Source organism: Clupea harengus, chromosome 1, assembly GCF_900700415.2.
Source record: "Clupea harengus chromosome 1, Ch_v2.0.2, whole genome shotgun sequence".
NCBI lineage: Eukaryota > Metazoa > Chordata > Actinopteri > Clupeiformes > Clupeidae > Clupea > Clupea harengus.
In genome coordinates, this window is record NC_045152.1 from 30660619 (window position 1) to 30680874 (window position 20256).

Here is a 20256-nt window from a genome sequence, read left to right on the forward strand (position 1 = left end):
CAAGCAGGATTCTTTTGGACATGTTTTCTTCTTCATTCAAAAGGATTAAGGATTGACATTTTTTTGTGTCTACACAATCATTTCATCGCCTTCATTTGGAGTGTTCCTACGTGGGTCTGGGCCCGTATCAGACGAGGCCTGCATTTCTGCCCTTCAGTGAGCCTGTCCTGCAACACCCTGAGCAGTGCTGCAGGGGGCGCTGTGGCCTCCACACAAAAGGCCAGGGATGGCATAGATTTCCTTCTTGTGTTCTAGGACTTCGGGTGACCACCCCACCACCACCCCTCTCTCTGTCTCACTGAGAGAGGGGTGGTGGTGAGAGAGAGAGAGAGAGAGAGAGAGAGAGAGAGAGAAACATCCACCTTGTGGGGAATGTCGAAGAGGATGGAGGGTGGGGGGGGGGGGGGGGGGGGTTTCGGGGTAGAGATGGGGGCTGAACCGAGGAGAGCCCAGATGGCAAGAGACCGGCGCCAGCTTTATTTGGGGGTGCCGGGTTTCTTGGGGGTGCCCGGGCGCTTGCTCTGCCACAGGTGGCCGGGGATGGTGAAGGCGTCCACGCTCATGGACATGGTCTTGGACGGGATGGCGGTGAACTGCTTGCGGTCGGAGCTGTACTTGTAGATGGACTCCACCATGGCGGGGCTGATGAAGCGCGGGCCGATGCCCGTCAGCCGCATCATCTCCTCCGTCTCCGGGTTCATGGTGTACACCGCCCGGAACTGGCAGCTGTTGTCCCGGAACAGGATCAGGAAGTGGTTGGCGTCGCACTTTTCCATTTCCTGTGAAACGGGGGACAGGCGAGAGGAGAAAAGTAGTTTAAAAAAGGGGGAACGAGTGGAGATGTCTGTGGTGTATAACAAGCAAAACGCAGTGGTGGAGAAAGGTGGACGAAGGTGGGACAATGGACAGACCAAAGCTGATCAATGGTAGGGTCCCATGCACCCTGTGTGGACAGATGAACCAAGTGGGGACATATTTTCTGCTTTAAAGCACACAGCAGTGCGTGGACATGTTTGAGTGTAAAGACCGAACGCAGCCCCCAGAGGTCACGGACTGGTAGGTCTCTCACCTCCACTATCTTGTTTTTGATGGGTTCGTTGACCTTGCCTGCCAGGCAGCAGCGGGAGATGGCGTTGTGGATGATGAACTTGTTGGACTTGAAGCTGGGCTCCTTGTACAGTTTGGGGCCTGGAATGCACCATGACACAGCATTGAATTGGGTAGCTTCCCATATGCATATTTCAATTACAGTCACATTGACACAAATGAATCATGCTCTGGCATGACGTAATACTAGTTACACAAATTCTCACTAATTACCACTGAGTAGCTGACAACTCACAACAGCCATTAAGGCAATTTGAAGAAGAATTTATGACAGTCACCTGAATAGGTGATAGCAACCCTTCTATAGACAAAACCTTTAAATTGACATGCACTTTGTCCGTTGTTTAGGAAATCAGCTTTTGGCTTGAATCAACAACATATCCGTGTTTGTCATAAAAGAGAAGACACAAATTGATGAGGTGACAAAAGTAATAAATGTAATTGGAGTCTCTCTCTCTCTCTCTCTCTCTCTCTCTCTCTCTCTCTCTCTCTCTCTCTCTCTCTCTCTCTCTCTCTCTCTCTCTCTCTCTCTCTCTCTCTCTCTCTCTCTCTCTCTCTCTCTCTCTCTCTCCTCTCTCTCTCTCTCTCTCTCTCTCTCTCTCTCTCTCTCTCTCTCTCTCTCTCTCTCTCTCTCTCTCTCTCTCTCTCTCTCTCTCTCTCTCTCTCTCTCTCTCTCTCTCTCTCTCTCTCTCTCTCTCTCTCTGGGCAGTCTCTGAATCTCCTGGCTCTCTGGTACGCAGAAGGATGAGAAGCAGCGAGTGAACCGTACCGGTGTACTCTGGAATGGAGGCAGGGGATGAAATGGTGGAGGCGTTCTCCCAGTCCCTATCTCCGTTGTGGCTCGTGAGCCGACCCGGTGACATCAGCCTCGACGGCGAGTGAGAACGACTGCAGGGGAAGAAAGACAGAAAAGATTTAGAAAAAAAAAGGGAGGACAAATTGAATTATCCGACATTTGCGCGAATGCACTGGAGGCTTGGACTTGAGGTGGTGCTCACCTAGGAGATTTCCTGACTCTCAGCGTCCCGCTGCTACCCGTGTCGTTGGCCATAGAGGACAGGTTCATAGTGGATTGAGAGTAGACTTTGTTCAACCTGGAACCTACCGGAAGAAGAGGAAGCGTATCATATTTAACATGATGAATAACCCCCAAACCCAGCGGAAAAAAGATAAGAAGTGTGGGAGCGTAGAGTAGCTTAGCGTCATACCCAGGAAGCCTTTGGAAGGGCTGCGCGAGAGGGCCGAGTCATCGTGGAAGACGGTCTTGGGCCGCTGCTTCTTGACGTCGCGCACGGTGGTGGGCTTCTGCCTCAGAACCTTGCCCAGGTCGTCCATGATCTTCAGCTGGCGCCGCATCTCGTACTCATTCCGCGTGAAGTTGCCACGGCGATGGGACGGGGCCTCGGGCGGGGGCGTGCGCAGGGGTGGCGGGGTGCTCGGCGTCTGCGGTCGGAGCTCGTCTCCTGACGCTGATCGGCTAAAAGGTGACAGAAACGAACTGCCAAATGAGAAATCGCCACAGCTACATATGGTGCACAATCTGACACCCTGCTGTGTAGCAAATGATCAGAGTGAAAGTCATACATTTTCACATCAAAAGTGTTATAACAGATTTCCATCTAGGGTTGGCAGATGCACAAATCCTGACATTTTGTTTTTAAATGCATTTAATAAACCCTCTTCAAAACACAGCAATAGAGATGGAATTATTAACCAAAAGAAATAATCGAAACAATGCACTACTCGACAAACATTACATGATTCAGGAAAGCATCATAACTGATGTGCAAGTATTATGATGATTTATAAAGTACTGTAATGGGTGTAAGGAGCTGTGGAGCGTATGTGCATGTGTATGTATGTGTGTGTGTGTGTGTGTGTGTGTGTGTGTGTGTGTGTGTGTGTGTGTGAGCCTCACCTGGCCTCCCTCTCCCTCTCCTGCTCCTGTCTGCGTTTCTTCAACTCCTCGGCTCTCTTCTGCTGTTTCTCCAGCAGGGCGGCGCGCCGCTGGGCCATCTCATCCTCCGGTCGAGCCTCATCCTGCTGCAACGCGCCACATCACACAGGGATGGGGTTTATACAACCACATTACCATATACACACACAAACACAAAGACACACACAAAGGGACACACACACTGCCAAACAGACACACACACACTCGCAGTCAATGGGGCGACGGCTGTCGGTCCACTGACCTTGAAGAAGAAGCCGACCCCAGACTTTAGCTCCGGCTCCGTCTGGTCACTCATGGAGTCGGAGAAGGGGTCGTTGGACTGGTCGAGTTCGTCTTCCAGCCCTCTCAGCGAGGACAGCGAGATCTCGATCAGGCTGCTGCGCTTGCCGTTGAACCCGGCGGCCGGCACGTCGCTCTCGAACGAGCATTCGGAGGGCGCGCCCGAGCTGCTGCCCCCCTTCGTGGACGCGCCCTCCAGCTCCAGGCTGAAGAGACCGTGCTCCTCTGCGGAGCCAGCGTCCGAGGCGAGGTCATCCTGGCCGGCCCGCGTGTGGGGGAGGTGGGAGGGCGTGGGCGTGGACCTGCGGGAGGATTCAGGGAACATGGAGGTGCCCGTCTGGCCGAAGCTGAAGGAAGAGGCGCTCTGGTCGCGGCACTGCCAAGGCGCGGTGCGGCGCAGGTGCGGGATGCTGTCCACGTTCTGGGAAGCCACGATCGAGCGGGTGGAGACTGGGACCTTCAGGTCCGCCGGCCGCGACGCGTGGTGGTGCTTTGGGCTCTTGGGGGGCGCCGACTGTGCCCGGCGGTGTGCCCCCGGGGATTTGGGCGGGGTGGTGTGGCTGACCAGCCTCCGCGATGGAGAGGGGGAGGACGAGGCGGAAGGGAGGTCCCGTGTGGTCTCGCGAGACAGGCGGGAAGGAGGCGTTTTGGGGCCAGGGGGGATGACCCAGCTATGGGTGGAGTGGCGGGCGCAGGCTTCTTCTGCATCAGATGTTTCTGCTGCTCAGCCAGCCGATGCATGTCGGTCTGCAGCGAACTGAGGGCCGCGTTCAGCTTGGTCACGGCGTTGTTGTAGTCCCCGAGAGGAGCCGAGCCCTTCTCCCCAGCCTGTGCAGCCTCCCTGTTCTCCTTCGAGCCTGCGTGCGGCTTCATGTTACCCTCTTCCTCCGCTAGGTGGCGCTGTGGGTGTTTCTGCATCTCTGGCGGCTGCTGCACGGCACGGGACCGGCGGCTCAGGTCCTCCTCTGTGGAGGATGCGCTCACCTCCCCCTTGGTCTGCTCCTCAGCCTCCCCCTCTCCCTCTCCCTCGCGCCCCTTCTTTAGCTGCAGGAATGCGCTCTTGCCCAGCTGCTGCCGGTGCTTGGCGAAGATGGCCTCGATGCGCTTCTTCTGAGCCTCGATGGCCTTCCGCTTCTCCTCCAGACGGACACCCAGGTCGGACATCTCCGTGTTTAGGGCAGGGCTCTTGCCAGGGCTCTCTTCAGTCTTCTTGGTGGTCACGTTCGGGGCTGAAGCAGGGTTGGTGGGATCGGCGTCGGGCTCCTGAGGCGTGGGAGTCAGCACCTTCTTCTTCTTCCTCTCGGCGAAGCTGGTCATGCGGACGCCGCTGTCGGGCGTGTGGTCGCCGCCGCTGCTGCTGCTGGGGCGGGGCTTGGAGACCGGGGTCGCCGGCGTGGAGTGGGCGGTCCTCGGCAGGTCCTCGGAGGCGTCCGAGTCCACGCTGCCGTCGCGCAGCACTGAGTCGTCGTCGCGCGAGCCCTCCGACGTGTGGCGGGCCGCGGGACGGAGAGGAAGACGACGGAGGCGGCGGCGGCGCGTGAGGCCTGTAGTGCACGCCCGAGCGGGAGGGGGCGGAGCAGCTGAGAGCAGAGGAGGCGGGGCTCCCGTTGTGACGCGCGCTGGCGGGGTCGTCGGGCGAGTGCAGGTAGAGCCGTCGGGGCTCCGTCCGGGTGCAGCCGCGGCTCCAGCTTGCCCTGGTTGTGGATGATCTGCAGCGCCTCCTCAATGGTGGGCAGCTCGCCGGCCTCCGCCTCCATCTCCATCTCCGTGTCATCCAGCCCGTTCTCCTCCGCCAGCAGGGGCGCGTCTGGCGTGGGCGTGGCCCAGGAGGCCCGGTGCGAGCCGTTGGCGGGCGACTTGCTGAACATGTGGCCGAGGTCCTCCGGGGGGGTGTGGGGCGCGCGCGTCAGGCCCTTGGTGCCCCGGTTCAGGTTGTCGGAGCTAACGGAGCGGGTGATGGCGCTCACCGACTTGCCATGACGATGTCCACGTCACTGTCCAGACCGAAGGGGATGCTGAAGGACACTGCGGACAGGGGACGGCTGGAGAGGACAAGAAAGAGAGGGGGAGAGGAAGAGATAAAAATGGCAAAGTTAAAGAATACAGTTGATAATAAACGGATGGATAATTGGATAATAAGCACCCAGCACCTCCAGTGCAAAGTGACAGCTATTAAAATGGAGGAGGCAGATCAGCCTTACCTGATTGGTTTCTTTGTCCATGTTCTTCCAACGGCCTCTACATGAGACATTGAGGTAGACTGAGTAAGAGAGCCTGATAAGGATACACATGCACACACACAGAAAGACAGACAGACAGACAGACAGACAGACAGACAGACAGACAAAAAATGGCGACAATGGATTCAACAAAAACAATGTGTCAAAACAAACAAACATCAAACTGGATACATAGACTGGATCACACACACACACACACACACACACACAACTGGGACAGGACTACACCAGCACTTTCGTGCCCTCAAAACAACACATGGACAGACGCAGACAAGCAGGAAGCCTGCTGTGAGGAGATGACATCCCACTCCGCTTACCTGGCACTGGTGACATGGGGGAGGAAATGGGCAGGAAGGGCTTCTTGAAGAGGGAGGGAGAGCTGCAGGAAGAGACAGGAAGTGGAAACACACACTTCTATCATAATCATATTAAAGAGAGAAAGATGTAGATTAATCTAGAGAGGTCATAAATAAACAAGGGGTTTTTTCAGAGACACAGTAGTTCAAAGTTCAAGTTCAAAGTACTTTATTTGTCATTGTCACAAAAACAACGAGACAGTAGAGGCAGCAACAGACAGCTAAAAATGTGGGTTGCTGTGGACATTAACTGCCACAGCTAAATAATAATAAATAACAATCAACGAATAGATAAATAAATATCCCTGAGTAAATTAAAAAAGAAATATATCCATTGAGGTGCATCAATAGTTGCAGGGTGGAGTGAGTAGTCCTACTAGATTGACATGTACCTGTTACCACTGGATGTCCCACCATCAGTTTTCCCAGGACCATCTGCAAAACACAACTCTTTACTAATAAGGAATAATTACATCCACATGAGATAATGATGCAGTATTATTGCTACAAACATCAATCAACATCTTCGCCTAGTACACACACACTTACCCTCCATGGCCTGCAGAGGTTGAACAAACTCTGGCTTTTGGATCTCGAACCACCTTAAGAGCTCTGCCAGAAAGCTCAAGATGTTCACCTGGAAAGCAGAGGGAATGAATCCAAAACAAGAGATTGGTGTTCCACACGAGAAACGATAGCACAGTCATTTGCAACACTTTAGATGGCTGAATAGGATATGACAACCAGATCACCTCAGGCAACAAAATTATTTAGATTACTGAGAGGTCATGTAAAAAAATAACAATAGAAGTAATTTAGAACTTGGCTCATATTGACAACATTGAACACATGAAATGTAAACTATATAACCTCAAAGAATTGAAAGCACTTAAACTATGAATGTCAAAAGAGAGGAAAGAAACTGTAGTTACTTTGCAGCTTTTCAGAATTGCACTCAAAATCTTTAAGCAATATTAAATCAAATCAGAAAGCGTGGGGTGTGGCATGTGCATGCTTAGTCATATCAAATTAGTTTTGTGGGTGTGTATGTAAGGTAGGACTGCAGTGCTGACGACACATACTTGCAGTTCAGGCGGGGCGTAGAGCAGGTCCTCCAGCACCAGGGGGCAGCAGCTCCTCAGACAGCTCTCACAGAACTCAAGGATCAGCTGCAGGTTGTACAGGCTGTCAGCCACCGACATGGACTCCTTCATGCACACGTCTGAAAGCAGGTCAGACGGTGAGAGAGAGAGAGAAGAGAGAGAGAAGAGAAAGAAAGAGAGAGCGGGAGGGAGAGAAGAGAAAGAGAGGGAGAGAAAGAGAGGACAGAGAGAGAGAGAGAGAGGAGAGAGAGAGGAGAGAGGAGAGAGAGAGAGAGAGAGAGAGAGTGTGAGTGAGTATGTCGAGGAATGCCAGTGTTCAACCAGTGACCCGGTCGGCATTAATAATAGAAAAGGGCCGTTACACAGCAAAGGATCAGATCAGGCAGGGGGGAGGGTAGATAAGGGTGGGCAAGGCTGGGAGCAGAGGGTGGGAGGGTTGGGGGTTGGGGGCAGGCTGGCTGGCCGGGGGGAGATAAGAGACTTTACCCTCCAGACGCAGCAGGCCTGGGCAGTAGTAGTGGATGACTGCAGCGATGGCACAGCCGTTGCTGAGATCCTTCACCTCGCTCACCAGCGGGAAAAAGGGCTTCTGCCTGGAGAGCATCTTATCCTTCCTGTACCTTATCTGAGGACGGGGGGGGAAGAGATGGGGGTGAGGTTTAGCACACGGGGTACAATCCACAGATCAGACCAGAACAAAAGGATCCAAGTTTGTTTGTTTTTTTCTCTCCATACAAGCAAATAAAAACCACTTAATCCATCCATGGAGTAAAAACAAGGCAGGCAAAATGTGTGGAGCTCAAACTGGTTCAGCTGGTCTTTCAGGCATGTATGCATGTAGTGCAACAAATAGTTTCCCTGTGATGCACATGCAAACAGAGCAGGCGGAGTGGAAGTGGAGGCGGTGCCCATGGAGGGGAGGATGAACACGGCCGTCGGCAGAGACTCAGAAACGACAATACTTTCTGAGAAAGCAGAGGAGGTAATGGGAGATAGAGAGAGAGAGAGATATTGTGTGTGTGTGTGTGCGTGTGTGTGTGAGATAGGGTGTAGGCAGGAACAGCAAGAGCATTGTGGGTAGGGAAACTAGGACAGCCAGGTCCCAGGAGAGAGCAGGGCGAGACTTCAGACGGGTCAAAGCGCCGAACAGAGGCGGCTGTGTGAACGCCCCTCAACCGATGCTAGAGTGCGCGCGCGCACACACACACACACACACACACACACACACACACAGAGCTATTCTCACATGATGACAAGCCAATTAAAAAGGTGGGAACCTCTAAGATCACTGGCATTCTGATATGCTCTTGCTGTTCCTGCCTACACCTCTCACACACACACACAACACACACACACAACACACACACACACACACACACACACACACACACACACAATACCTCTCTCTCTATCTGTGAAGGATATCCAGTAGATCGGCTGGATCGGCTAGAGCAGGTAAGATCATTCATCTGTGAGGAGTGAACTAGTGATGGTCCAACCACACGGTCCAACCACCACGGATGCAAATGTTTTATTCTACCTGGCAGACTGGCCCCACTTTCACCCGTCTCACTGGGATAGTGTCTTCCACATCGGATTCACGCATCATTCCAACATTCCATGATGTTCCACAAAAAGGAGTTGAAGTGAGGTGTCGGGGGGGGGGGGGGACCCAGGGGTTTCATTCAAGCTGTGTGTTCTGAGATATAACGCTACATGCGTTACCATATTGCATACTCACTCGTCTCCTCTGAGCTGCCAACCCTGCAGCCCCATTGGGTCGTATTAGATATCCGACCGGAGACGGGAGCCCCCCCTCAGGCAGAGGAACCCACCCAACCCAACCTCATGCCAGAGCTTCAGCAGAGAGGGGGCAATCCAACAAGCCAGCAGCAGCCACAACAGGAGTAGCAGCAGAGTAGCTTTGAACCAGGGGGCGATAGGGACTGAAGGGCCTCAGAACAGGACAGGAAATGGAGGCGGAGGGAGGAGGAATATGAGAAAGAAAAGACGAGAGGACGAAAAGCAAGACAGACTTACAGGAACAAGTTTCCAGTACCAGCGGGTGGGACACTGTTAGAAAGGAGTGAGGGACAGGCGAAAGAGGGGGGGAAAAAAGAGAGGAGAGACAGCCAGGAAGAGAGGAGAGGACAGACATTAAAGCCATTATGGGGAGGAAAACTGAGGAGAAAGGACAGACTCTGACCTACAGGACTAATCTTAGCAGGCGAGGATCGAGGATTCTGATGGAAAAAAAGACGCATTTGCTTGTGTGTGTGTGTGTGTGTGTGTGTGTGTGTGTGTGTGTGTGGAGGTCAGCAGCTGACTGGCATTTGTGGATGCATTCGTAGGAGTTCGATTTAAAACGATCACCATTTTATGAATGCTGTTAATTAAAGTAAGTTTGTGTGTGTGTGTACATGAGTATGAGTATATACATATATGGGGGGGGGGGGGGGGGTGTAAGCGTGCGATAGAGAGGATGTGCTTACAGAGGGCTGGACGGGCTGTGGGTCGGAGCTGCTGTCTGAGCTGTGGGCCCTCTGTGAGTTCCATCAGCGTCTGATTCAGCTGGAAGCAAGAAAAACACACAGACACACACACACACACACACAACACACACACACACACACACACACACAGACACACACACATGTAAACACATGAAGAAATAAGCCCGCAGGTCTGGTGTGATAAACCAGTGATCCCTTCCTCTGCGTTGACAGAAGCACTGGCTCCAACCCACGGGCTCTAAATCTGCACAAACAGACAGCACACATATGAGAAGGGGCCGCTGAAGCTCCCAGCAGCTGGACCTACCCCGATGACCCACTGGAGCAGGGGCTCCTCCCAGCCGCTGCCTCCTCCTCCTCCTCCTCCTCCTCTTCCTTCCAGCAGCTCAGCTCCTCTCGTCCTCGCAGCACTAACCGTCTCCATGGCACCCACCGCCATCAGTGCGTCGATCAGCGCCAAGTGGGCAGTCTGCAGGAGACACAGGGGAGGGGGAGGGGGGGCCACAGAGCAGACCACAGTCAGAACCCGACCCAGACACCAGCGCCACAGACATCAGGGCCCAGCGGGCTTACTTACTCAGCTTAATGGAACAGCGGGGCAGGCCACTGGCCGGTGCCGACGTTTGGAGCGGCCCAGGTGGCACCAGCAGGCCCAGGCTGGCACACGCTGAGCCTGTGCGTTGGCGAGGCAACACGAGGCGTGCGATACACCCACGTAACACACAGCCAGCAGAGGTCTCCAGGGGCTGATTCTCATTTGGAGGAAAATGAATGTGTGGGTGCGTGACTGTGTGTGTGTGTGTGTGTGTGTGTGGGTAGGAGAAAGAACAAGAGAGAGGGAAGGAGAGACAGAGTGTGGGAGTGTGTGTGGGGGGAGGGGGGGTGGCAGGCTGGGTGTCAGAAAGTGGGTGACAGAATAGACTGTAAAAGATAAAAGGACCTAGAAAAAGAGACCACAAACCACAAGGAAAGAGACGGATAGTGTAAGAGTGAGAACAAGAGTAAGACAGAGAGGCATGGAGGGTGAGAGTGTGAGAGAGCAAGCGAGTGGAGGTGGGCAAGACTAAAGAAGGCAGAGTATGATGGGGACAACAGGGCAGCATGCGTGTCCTCCATAACAGGCTTGTGTATGCTGTAATGACAAAACAAGACATAGCTACTGCAGCTGAACCCCCAGCTAGATGGGTCAGTGTGCTCCTAGCATCCATTTACACTCTCTAGTTCCCCTCTCTCCCATCATTTCACTTTTCCAGGCATAACCCCTCCTCCCTCATCTCATTACTTTGATGTTGGAGACATTATTTATTTATTTATTTATTTATCTCTCTCTCTCTCTCGCCTCTTCTCTCTCGCCCTCTTTCTCTCTCGCCCTCTTCTCTCTCGCCCTCTCTCTCTCTCCCCCTCCTCTCTCCTCTCTCTCTCTGCCCTTCCTGCTCTGCTCCTCCTCCTCAGTGAGCTACAGCAGCATGACTCATGTGTGACAGACTGCAGGGATCTGTGCTTCTGCACGGTGCTGCACTCAATTCACCTGGGATCAGCCAGCTCTGCAGCGCTCCCTCCTGTTAGTCAACACCACTGGTGTGTGTGTGTGTGTGTGTGTGTGTGTGTGTGTGTGTGCACAAGTGGGATAAGAGGGGTACTGGCAATACTCCGAGCTAATAAGCATGTTCTGCCATATTTGCAACCCACCAATCATACACAACGATTCAGCGGAGTCATTTTAGTGCACATGCAAAAAAAAAACACCCAAGTGGCCATCCCACACACCATCACAAACACAAGCTTGAGTGTGAGCTCCGCAAACAGTTCACGTCCAAAAAGGCCCATTAACTTCCACATTCTTACCGAGTTAGCCCATTACAGGGACTCCATCTGAGGGCGCGGAGCCCATTAAACCTGCCCGAACAACACACTCAGCTCAGGCTTGGGCCCCGAGAGCGCCTTAGCGCCGCTAAGAGGGTTAGGCCATTAGCCTCTGTGTCCAGCACCACGCCTGTGGACACCCTCTGGACCTGGGGCTGCCTGTGCCTCACACGGAGGCCCAGAGGCCTAGTCATGGCAGGGAAGAGTGAGACGACCCCGATGAGGGCAAGATAGGCAAGCTTTAAATTGCTTAGATTAGATTCTAGGTTCGCATCCTCGAACAGCCAGGAATATTCCGGCAGCTTTGCAGAGTCATCAGGAAATAGAGGTTTTCCTGTGGACCAAGTCAACATTAGCAGTAGGACTCTAGCGCAAGAACCCTGAGGTCTCTCCTGCCTTAATTATATAACTAGTAACAATTATTATAAAAATATGTCTGTTGAGCATCTTCTGTAGTCTGTGCTAAGCATACTTGGTGAACACTAAGTAAATAACCATACTGCTTGAATAACGGAGTTCAGGTGACAGATTGATTTTATACTCAATTGCAGTTGATTTCCCAGTTGACCGGCACCTGAGCAAACCAGCTGTGGGTTTAACTTATCAGGTGTTCTGAGCTGGTGCTGGGATGTTGGATCTACTGAGGAGCCTGACAGAGAGCGTGATGACAGTGGTCGTGGGGGGAGAGAGGGGGGGGAGAGTGAGTGAGTGTGGGATCCTCCTGAGGACGGCGTCCAGGCGTGAGAGTTTATGGCAGAGTGCTGTCAGGGTTGTCAGGAGCTCTCAAGGACACCCGGCAGGCCAGACTTCCTCTTACTCTACAGGGGAGCCAAGCCGAGCCCCAGAGACAGACGAAGGGAGGCCAAATACACACAGACACACACACACACACACACACACACACATAAAACACACACACACAAACGAAAAGATCTAGGCTGCCAAGGATTTTTACATGACAACTTAGACATAATAAAACTGTCCGTTCGATTAGTCAGGAAACAAATTAAGTTAAACAAATCATCAACAAATCAAGATTAGACAAAACATGCTTACAGTGCCATTCATGCTATCTATATCCGTCTTCCTTTAAAGTGCAAGCTGTCCTGGAGAACATAGTGTATGTGTGATTGTGCCCTGGCTGGCTCCTCCTCCTGGCTCTGGGCTAACCACAGGCATGGTCTCTGTTATAATCATTAACTCAGCACCGTGCAACACAGGTCATCATAACACATTCCTCTGTCAGGGGCCTGCTGTATGTCTGTGTGTGTGTGCGTGCATGTGTCAGAGTTTTGTGTGTGTGTGTTTGTCTCTTTGTGTTCGTGTATGTGAGTGTTGCCCGGGTTGGCTGTCGAAAGTAGAAAAGCACAGTCCAGCACTGGATTCAAACTCGCGCCCTCGGACATGGGAGGGAGGGAGGCAGGCAGGCGTGCTAGCATGGGAGGGAGGGAGGGAAGCAGGCGTGCTAGCATGGGAGGGAGGGAGGGAAGCAGGCGTGCTAGCATGGGAGGGAGGGAGGGAAGCAGGCGTGCTAGCATGGGAGGCTAACAACATTAGAGTCTGTCGCCAGCGCGTCTCTTAAGGTGAGAATGAGGTGCACTCACAGCACAGCACTGTGCCCGCTGGCTTCCGTTCCACTGGCAGTGTGTGTCCGGACAGCATGTCCGTCGGAGCGTGCAGCAAACTGCTGACCTTGCCACACAGCTGAGGAGAGGCAGAGGCTGGTGTGTGTGTGTGTGTGTGTGTGTGTGTGAGAGAGTGTGTGTGTGTGTCAGTGCATGCAAGTTTGTGTGTGTGTGTGTTAGTGCATGCAAGTTTGTGTGTGTGTGTGTGTGTGTCATTGCATGCAAGTTTTTGTGTGTGTGTGTCTGTGTGTGTGTGCCTGCGTGTGCGTGTGCGTGTGCGTGTGCGTGTGCGTGTGCGTGTGCGTGTGCGTGTGCGTGTGCGTGTGCGTGTGCGTGTGCGTGTGTGTGTGTGTGTGTGTGTGTGCGTGTGTGTGTGTCATTGCATGCAAGTGTGAGAGAGAGTCAGGGGGTGTTTTCTAGCTGCTGGTGGTGCCCTGTCACATAGCATTCTCTCTCCCCGGTCTCACCCGCTGGCTCTGTGCCTCTCTTACCCATTGGAGCTGGAGCATAGCTGGAGGAAGGCTGTGTCTTTGGAGAGAGGAAGGTTCCAGTGTCATCCTACCCACCACCACCACCACCACCACCACCACACCCCCGAGCTTCCTGTTCGTGGAAAATGTCCTGAGTGGAGTCTTGGGGGGTGGTGGGCGAGGGGGGGGGGGCAGATGTTTAGAGACTGAGAGTGAGGCGGAGAGGCTCGGCTCGAGTGTTTGTGTCTGGTGTGCCGAGCAAGGAAATGCAGATTACTGGGCTACACTTGAAACGCATAATTGAACAATGAAAACAAGGGTGGGAGGGGGGGGGAGTCTGATGCAAACAATGTGTGACAGTACAAAACTCCCAGTGAGCTATGAACACACTGTTAGGAACTGTTCCTGAGAGAGACAGGGAAAGATAAACTAAACCGCTCACTGTCTGTCGCTCTGTGTGAGTGTGTGCGCGCGCATGTGCATGAGAGAGAGGGGAAAAGAGACAAAGAGGGAGGAAGAGTGAGTGTGAGTGTGTGTGTGTGTGTGTGTGTGTAACAGCCAATTGGAGTGTAGACTGTAGTGTAGGTCATGAGCCCCACTCTGTTGTTCAGATCAGCAACTATTTGGAGGAGGCAGTAAATTATGACAAAAGAGAGTGAGAAAAGAAAAGAAATGAAAGAAAGGAAGGAAGAGAGAAAGAGACTGTGTGAGTGTGAGTGTGAGTGTGAGTGTGAGTGTGAGTGTGAGTGTGAGTGTGAGTGTGAGTGTGAGTGTGAGTGTGAGTGTGAGTGTGAGTGTGAGTGTGAGTGTGAGTGTGAGTGTGAGAGAGAGAGAGAGAGAGAGAGAGAGAGAGAGAAAGAATGAATGAGTAAGCAAGTGTGTATGTGCAAGAGTGAGCCAGTGTGTGTGTGTGTGTGTGTGTGTGTGTGTGTGAGAGTGTGAGAGAGAGACAGAGACATTGAGGGTGGATTTCCCTCACTGACCCTCCAGAACTTGCTAAGCCAAATCACAAGTTTGGCTAATGAGAGGGAAGCGAGTGAAGCGGGCCGGGAACACAGAGAGCACAGAGCCTGCCAGATTGCCATAACAACCAAGTATGACCCACAATGCACCTCAACGCAATCCTGAGCAGCCCTGCATGGCACTCGGTTAAACAACAGCCCTTCCTCCTTCCTCCCGAGTCACTCTTATAATACTCTTATACACATACAACCACAAACACAGGATTCCCACGCATACAAACACACAATTGCGAACCTTGGAAGTGAACTTCAACCTGATCTGAGAACAGCAGAGCAGAGCGCAGCCCGTCTCAGAGGGGGGCTCAGGGAGCAGAGCTCACTAATGCTCAGCATCACCACATAGCTGATCCCAACAAAGGCTTGTCAGCAGTGGCCCTGCTGATTAGGCTGGAGGTTACTGTAAGGTCTAATGCTTAGCCCGCACCAAATACCCACCCAACTACCCACCCCCCCTGATCCACACCCCGCCACCCTGCTGCCCCCTGCCCTTAGACGTAGACAAACAGAGGGATCAGAGGCCTCCCCTAGGGAGATTTCCAGGAGCCCCTTTCGTTGAGCTCCGAGCGGGACCCACCCCTCTTTACCCCATGGCTGGGTAAACACACACACACACACACACAGACACACACACACACAATCTGAATGTGCAAGGCACTTGGTAAACATTGCGACATTCCCTTTTTTGAAATATATCAAATAAACAGGCATTTCAAGTTGATTACAAACAGTCAGATGAAGGGAAAGAAAAACACAAGTTGAGCTGTGCTGGATCCAAAATATTTGCTGCGTTAAATGCTGAAAGGGAATATCTGGCATGCCTTCTCAGGCGGCAGAGCCCAATGGACACACACACATCTGGCACTGACTCAAACTGACAAACCTGGGGGGTATTTCCAAGTATGTGGTTTAGTGACAAACTTGGGTAAGTTAACTCAAGAGTCAGTGGTAAACCTCCTAATAGAAGAGCCCTTTGGCTTTGTTTTTCTATTAGGTTTACTACTGACTGAATTAAGTTGCCCATGTTTGTAACTAAACCCCGTACCTGGACATACCCTCCGGGAGAGAACTGACAGCATGAACAGACACTCAGCCCAGTCCAGCCCGGTGCCTGGGGTAGGTGTGTGCAAGTTACACAACGGGGTGAACCTCTGAGGCAATAAGCAACTTGGGGAGAAGAAAGGAGATTGAAAACATTCCAGGGTATTTAAAGCTCATTAACTTGCAAAGGCACACCAATCCAGCCTGAGATCAACAACACCCTTATCAACCCAAACTTCCCTTCGCAATTTGTCAGCAGAACATCTGGCGGCCATCTTGGAGTGAAGTCAAACGCAGGCCACACAAGGCATTCGTCATGTATGCACCGCATGAGGTGACACAGAGACCCCTTAAAGAAGGGTATAGCTGTGTTTACACTACTCCACAGGCAGTAGTATCACTGGCAGCCCGTTTATTGTGGACGTTAAAATTCCTCAGACTGTTTATGAGGTGAAGGTACACGGCACGATACGTGTGTGTGTGAAGACTCTCCCAGCGTTGCTGCCGGTGATTTAATATGGGCTGGCATGATGACGTGGAGTCTGGATGGCAGATTATCGCTAATCTTCACAGATCTTTATCCTCAATCTGAGGAGTGGTGGGGGGCTGGGCTGGGCAGCGGACAGCCACAGGGCCGCGGGAATGATGGGTGATGACTGGCAGGGCCGTCACCAGACAGAGAGTGTGTCTCTCCCAGACAGAGAGTGTCTTTCCCAGAGTTTGTCTGCTTTGGGGAGTCACCGTGTTTGGCTAACTAGGACAGTCATTTTTTTGGGGTGGTTGGAGAGCCAAATTAGACATTTTCATTTTTTGAGGCTACAGGGAATATTAACTCCACTGGGTGCTACGATCTTTCATACACTTCCCTACTGACAAAGATTGGGATGAACATATTAATATGCGCACATTCATGAGTGGGTGTGGGTGTGGGGGTGTGTGAATCTGTGAGGATCAGGCTGGAGCTCCAGTGTGCGGAGTTCTAATATGTGTGCCATGCTGCAGCAGATTGCCGTTGCTGCTGTTGCTTCTGCTGCTGTTGCTTCTGTCCTAATGCTGCCGCCTGACCCACTTTCACCCGTTGCCACCGCCACCACCGCCGCCGCCACCACAGCCAGTCACAGATTGAGGGTGCGCCGGCGCACCAGCGCAGAGATCATGACAGTGCACCGCCCGCCTGGAGCTGAACACCAGGTTCTGGGCGAAGGCAAAAGGGCGGCGCTTGGTGCATCACTGATCTGATGACCCCGGGAGAGTAGGGACACCTGCTGCCAGACACACACACACACACACACACACACACGACTCCAGGCAGAGGACAGCAGAGCATAGAACACAATAACACAACACACAGGCAAACACACTCACACACACAGGCAAACACACACACACAATATACAGAAACAGGCACTCGTGAACACACACACACACACACACACACACACACACACACACACACACACACACACAGCATACAAAGAAACTCATATAGTCATGAAAACACACACACGCAAACACACACAGCACACGCGTAAACACACATACAGCGCATACAAACACGCGCGCACACACAGAACACACCCGAAGCATGAGCTCCTCCCCCCATGCCTCCATAGAGACTCCCACAGCGGGGACAGAACAGGACAAACAGCTGAGAGTGTGGTAGCTGCACATCCCTGCAGGGGGAAAAGCAACCTCACAGGTCAACAGCAACTACTTCACACAAACTACCAGAGAAAAGCATACTTAGGGTTAAGAATTTACATCTGTACTTTGTTCAATTAGAGGCCTCATTTTATTACTTTTACAGTAGGTGAGAGGTCAGAGAGGAGCTAACCCTCTTTAGACCGTTAGAGGGGTCCCCCCCCAGTCAGCTCCAGCTGGGGAACCGTCATTAGAACAATGTTAACAGTCAGATGAGCCAGGCAAGGACACAGAGTGGAAGAGAGCTGAGGGGCTCCTAATGATGCCAAAGCTGATCTACGAGCCAAGCAGGCGCTGTGCCCGCATTTACTTCATTCCTGCTGGGAGCCGCTACGTTATGCGCACGCACACACACACACACAAATGAGTCACATAAACACACATGTAACACACACAGAGATGACATACAAACACACACAAAAATGACATAAATGTGCCCCCCCCCCCCCCACACACACACACACACACACACACACACACACACACACACACACACACACACACACACACACACACACACACACACACACACACAAGCACGCAACAAGGAGGAAGACTCGGGTCACCGCTGGCCCCACTGTGCTTTGTGTGTGGCTTTGTTCCCAGAGGCGAGTCCACTGCTGACCACTGATTGTGTACCTGCTCCATTGTGCTCCTGACTCCTGACCCGCGCACACCACAGCTCCCATGATGCAACAGCAGCACGCAACAGCCCCCATCCCTTACAGCTGGATCCGCTCATCCCGAGGGATTGGTTTCGCAATTGGGGTTGGGGGAGGGATAGTGGCAGGGGCTGTTTTTGATGTCTTCTAATCCCCCAGAATCACGAGATAAACAAGATCCAACCCCACCTCCCACCCCCACCCCCACCCTGCGCCTGCTGCCCAGGAGTGCACATAGCCCTGGATGAGGGGTGGGGGTGGCTGAAGGGTAGGACTGGGGGTAGGGGAAACAATCCTTCCACGTGGCTGGAAGGCAACAGGGTCGATAGCAGGATTGATTGTGACATTTGGGCGGTTTCGAGCGCAGTCAGGCTGCCTTTGGTTAGGCTCTGATCTCAAGTGGTGTTGGCCACCACACACACACACACACACGCTCAATTATTCATGAACACACAGACCCCCCACTACACACACACCAAGCTCACCACCTCACATGCATGCATGCACACACACACCAACACATGAATTCACACTGATCCAAAAACACATGCACACACCAACACATAAGCACCCACATACACAGAGTTCATACATAGACAGAGTTCTTGCAATTTTGATGGGCTAAAATGATACCATCATACCTAAGAACGGGATAATGTCATAAAAGCCATGTCAATAGGCAAATGTGATTATGACTCCTGATGTTGTTTTTAAATCATCTTTACTGTTTTATACGGTATCTGCCAAATGGTAAAAATATTGGTGGCATGTTCTGCTCACAGCTATTGAGGGAACCATGAATTATTAACATACAAATAGCTGGCACAAATGAAAACTCGCAAATCAAACCCCACAACTGAAGCATAGGTACAATACTCATGGGAGCATGTGAATAGTTGTCATTCTTTCATACCGTTCTGTTCGGTCCCTGCGAAAAACATCATTAATCATAGATGTACACACCCCACACACACACATACACAGACACACCCATTTCCTCACCATTTTGATGGGTTTGTGGCGGAGGTCTTCGTCCGTGATGGGGACATTCTTGTCCTTGGCGACCAGGCCCCGCTTACTGAGGATCTGCAGGAGGTCGCCGTTGTCTTTGGGGGACCCCTCGGCCACTGGGGCCCCCGACGGCCCCTGTCCCTGTCCCTGTCCCAGCAGCAGGCTGTAGGTGCGGCAGTAGAGCTCTGGGGAGAGCAGGAGCCTCGTGACCGGGGGCTTCAGGTGCTCCTGTTCGTACTGATCGCAGTAGAAGGGGTCTCGCAGCTCCTCCGGAACGTTCTCTACGGGGAGCACAGAGGAGGACAGAGTCATCAGCCTGGGAGTGAGGATCTGTGGAGCTCTTCAAGAGGAAGTAAGCGCTCCCAAATGATCTGTATATGAGAGTGTGGCGGGGAGCGATAAAGTGTTCCCTTATTGGGCATGATGAACAACACCCAGAGCTATAGGGGCTTTTCTCACAGCTCTTGTGAAAGAGATATGGCCAAGGCTACAGCCAACAGTAACACACACACACACACACACACACACACACACACACACACACACACACACACAGAGTTTCACCAGAAGGCCACGGCCCTTTGGCCTGCGGACAGAATCATACGAATGAGTGAGCAGACAAGAGGTTAAACGAAGCATGGGTTGATGAGTGCATGTGAGTGTGTGTGTGTGTGTGCGCGCAGTGTCTTTCTGAAAAGCAGCCCAGTCACCAAATCCAGGGCTGCAGGGCTTAGGCTAGGATGACAGAAATGACGGCCTGGGCTCTGGTTTCATCTAAGCGGGTTTTCCCAGAGCATACACTTCCGCCTCTGCTTGACTGCTCCCGGTGAGAGAAGGCAGCAGCATCCATTCAACAGCAACCACCCCAACAAGACCCCCCCCTGGCCCCAGCCCCTCGCCTCCCCAACTAAAACGCTATCCCACAGTGCACTGTTTTCCCTCCTGCAGAGCCGGGAGCAAAGAAAACAGGGACGCACACGTGCATCCACACACTTCAGTCAAAAACACCTGACAGGGACAGCAAGACGAGCCACACCGGGTCCCCACCCTTCAACACAGCCCTCTCACTGTGCTCAGCTTATTGGTTTATAATGGGACAGTCACATTAGTATAGGATTATTAAAGATGGTTATTCACAGAGAACATTTTTAATAGGTCTCACAGCTAAAGTACAAGAACACATTGTAAATCAAAACCAATTATTTTTAGGTCCCAGTCTCTCTCCAAATCTCAAATCCTGAATATTTTTTAAAGGTGGGTATTTTAGAAGTAGCCTACTGTTTTGTACCCGCAGCACCCTGAACACGAT

At 52.4% G+C, this 20256-nt stretch overlaps 1 protein-coding gene across 1 annotated transcript; it reads right to left on the reverse strand.

The window, feature by feature from the left end:
• Positions 1-387: 387 nt before the first annotated feature.
• Positions 388-19815, reverse strand: LOC116221495 (calmodulin-regulated spectrin-associated protein 3-like). Its single transcript, XM_042708961.1, is given in 20 exon segments — positions 388-779; positions 1070-1188; positions 1877-1995; positions 2106-2208; positions 2316-2584; positions 3026-3150; positions 3306-4018; positions 4021-4887; positions 4962-5307; positions 5310-5385; positions 5545-5617; positions 5901-5962; positions 6332-6374; positions 6489-6576; positions 7022-7161; positions 7529-7667; positions 9083-9115; positions 9551-9613; positions 9863-10024; positions 18939-19815. Coding segments are annotated over 20 exon segments (4164 nt in total). The 5' UTR covers positions 19260-19815; the 3' UTR covers positions 388-476.
• Between the last annotated feature and the right edge of the window lie 441 nt (positions 19816-20256).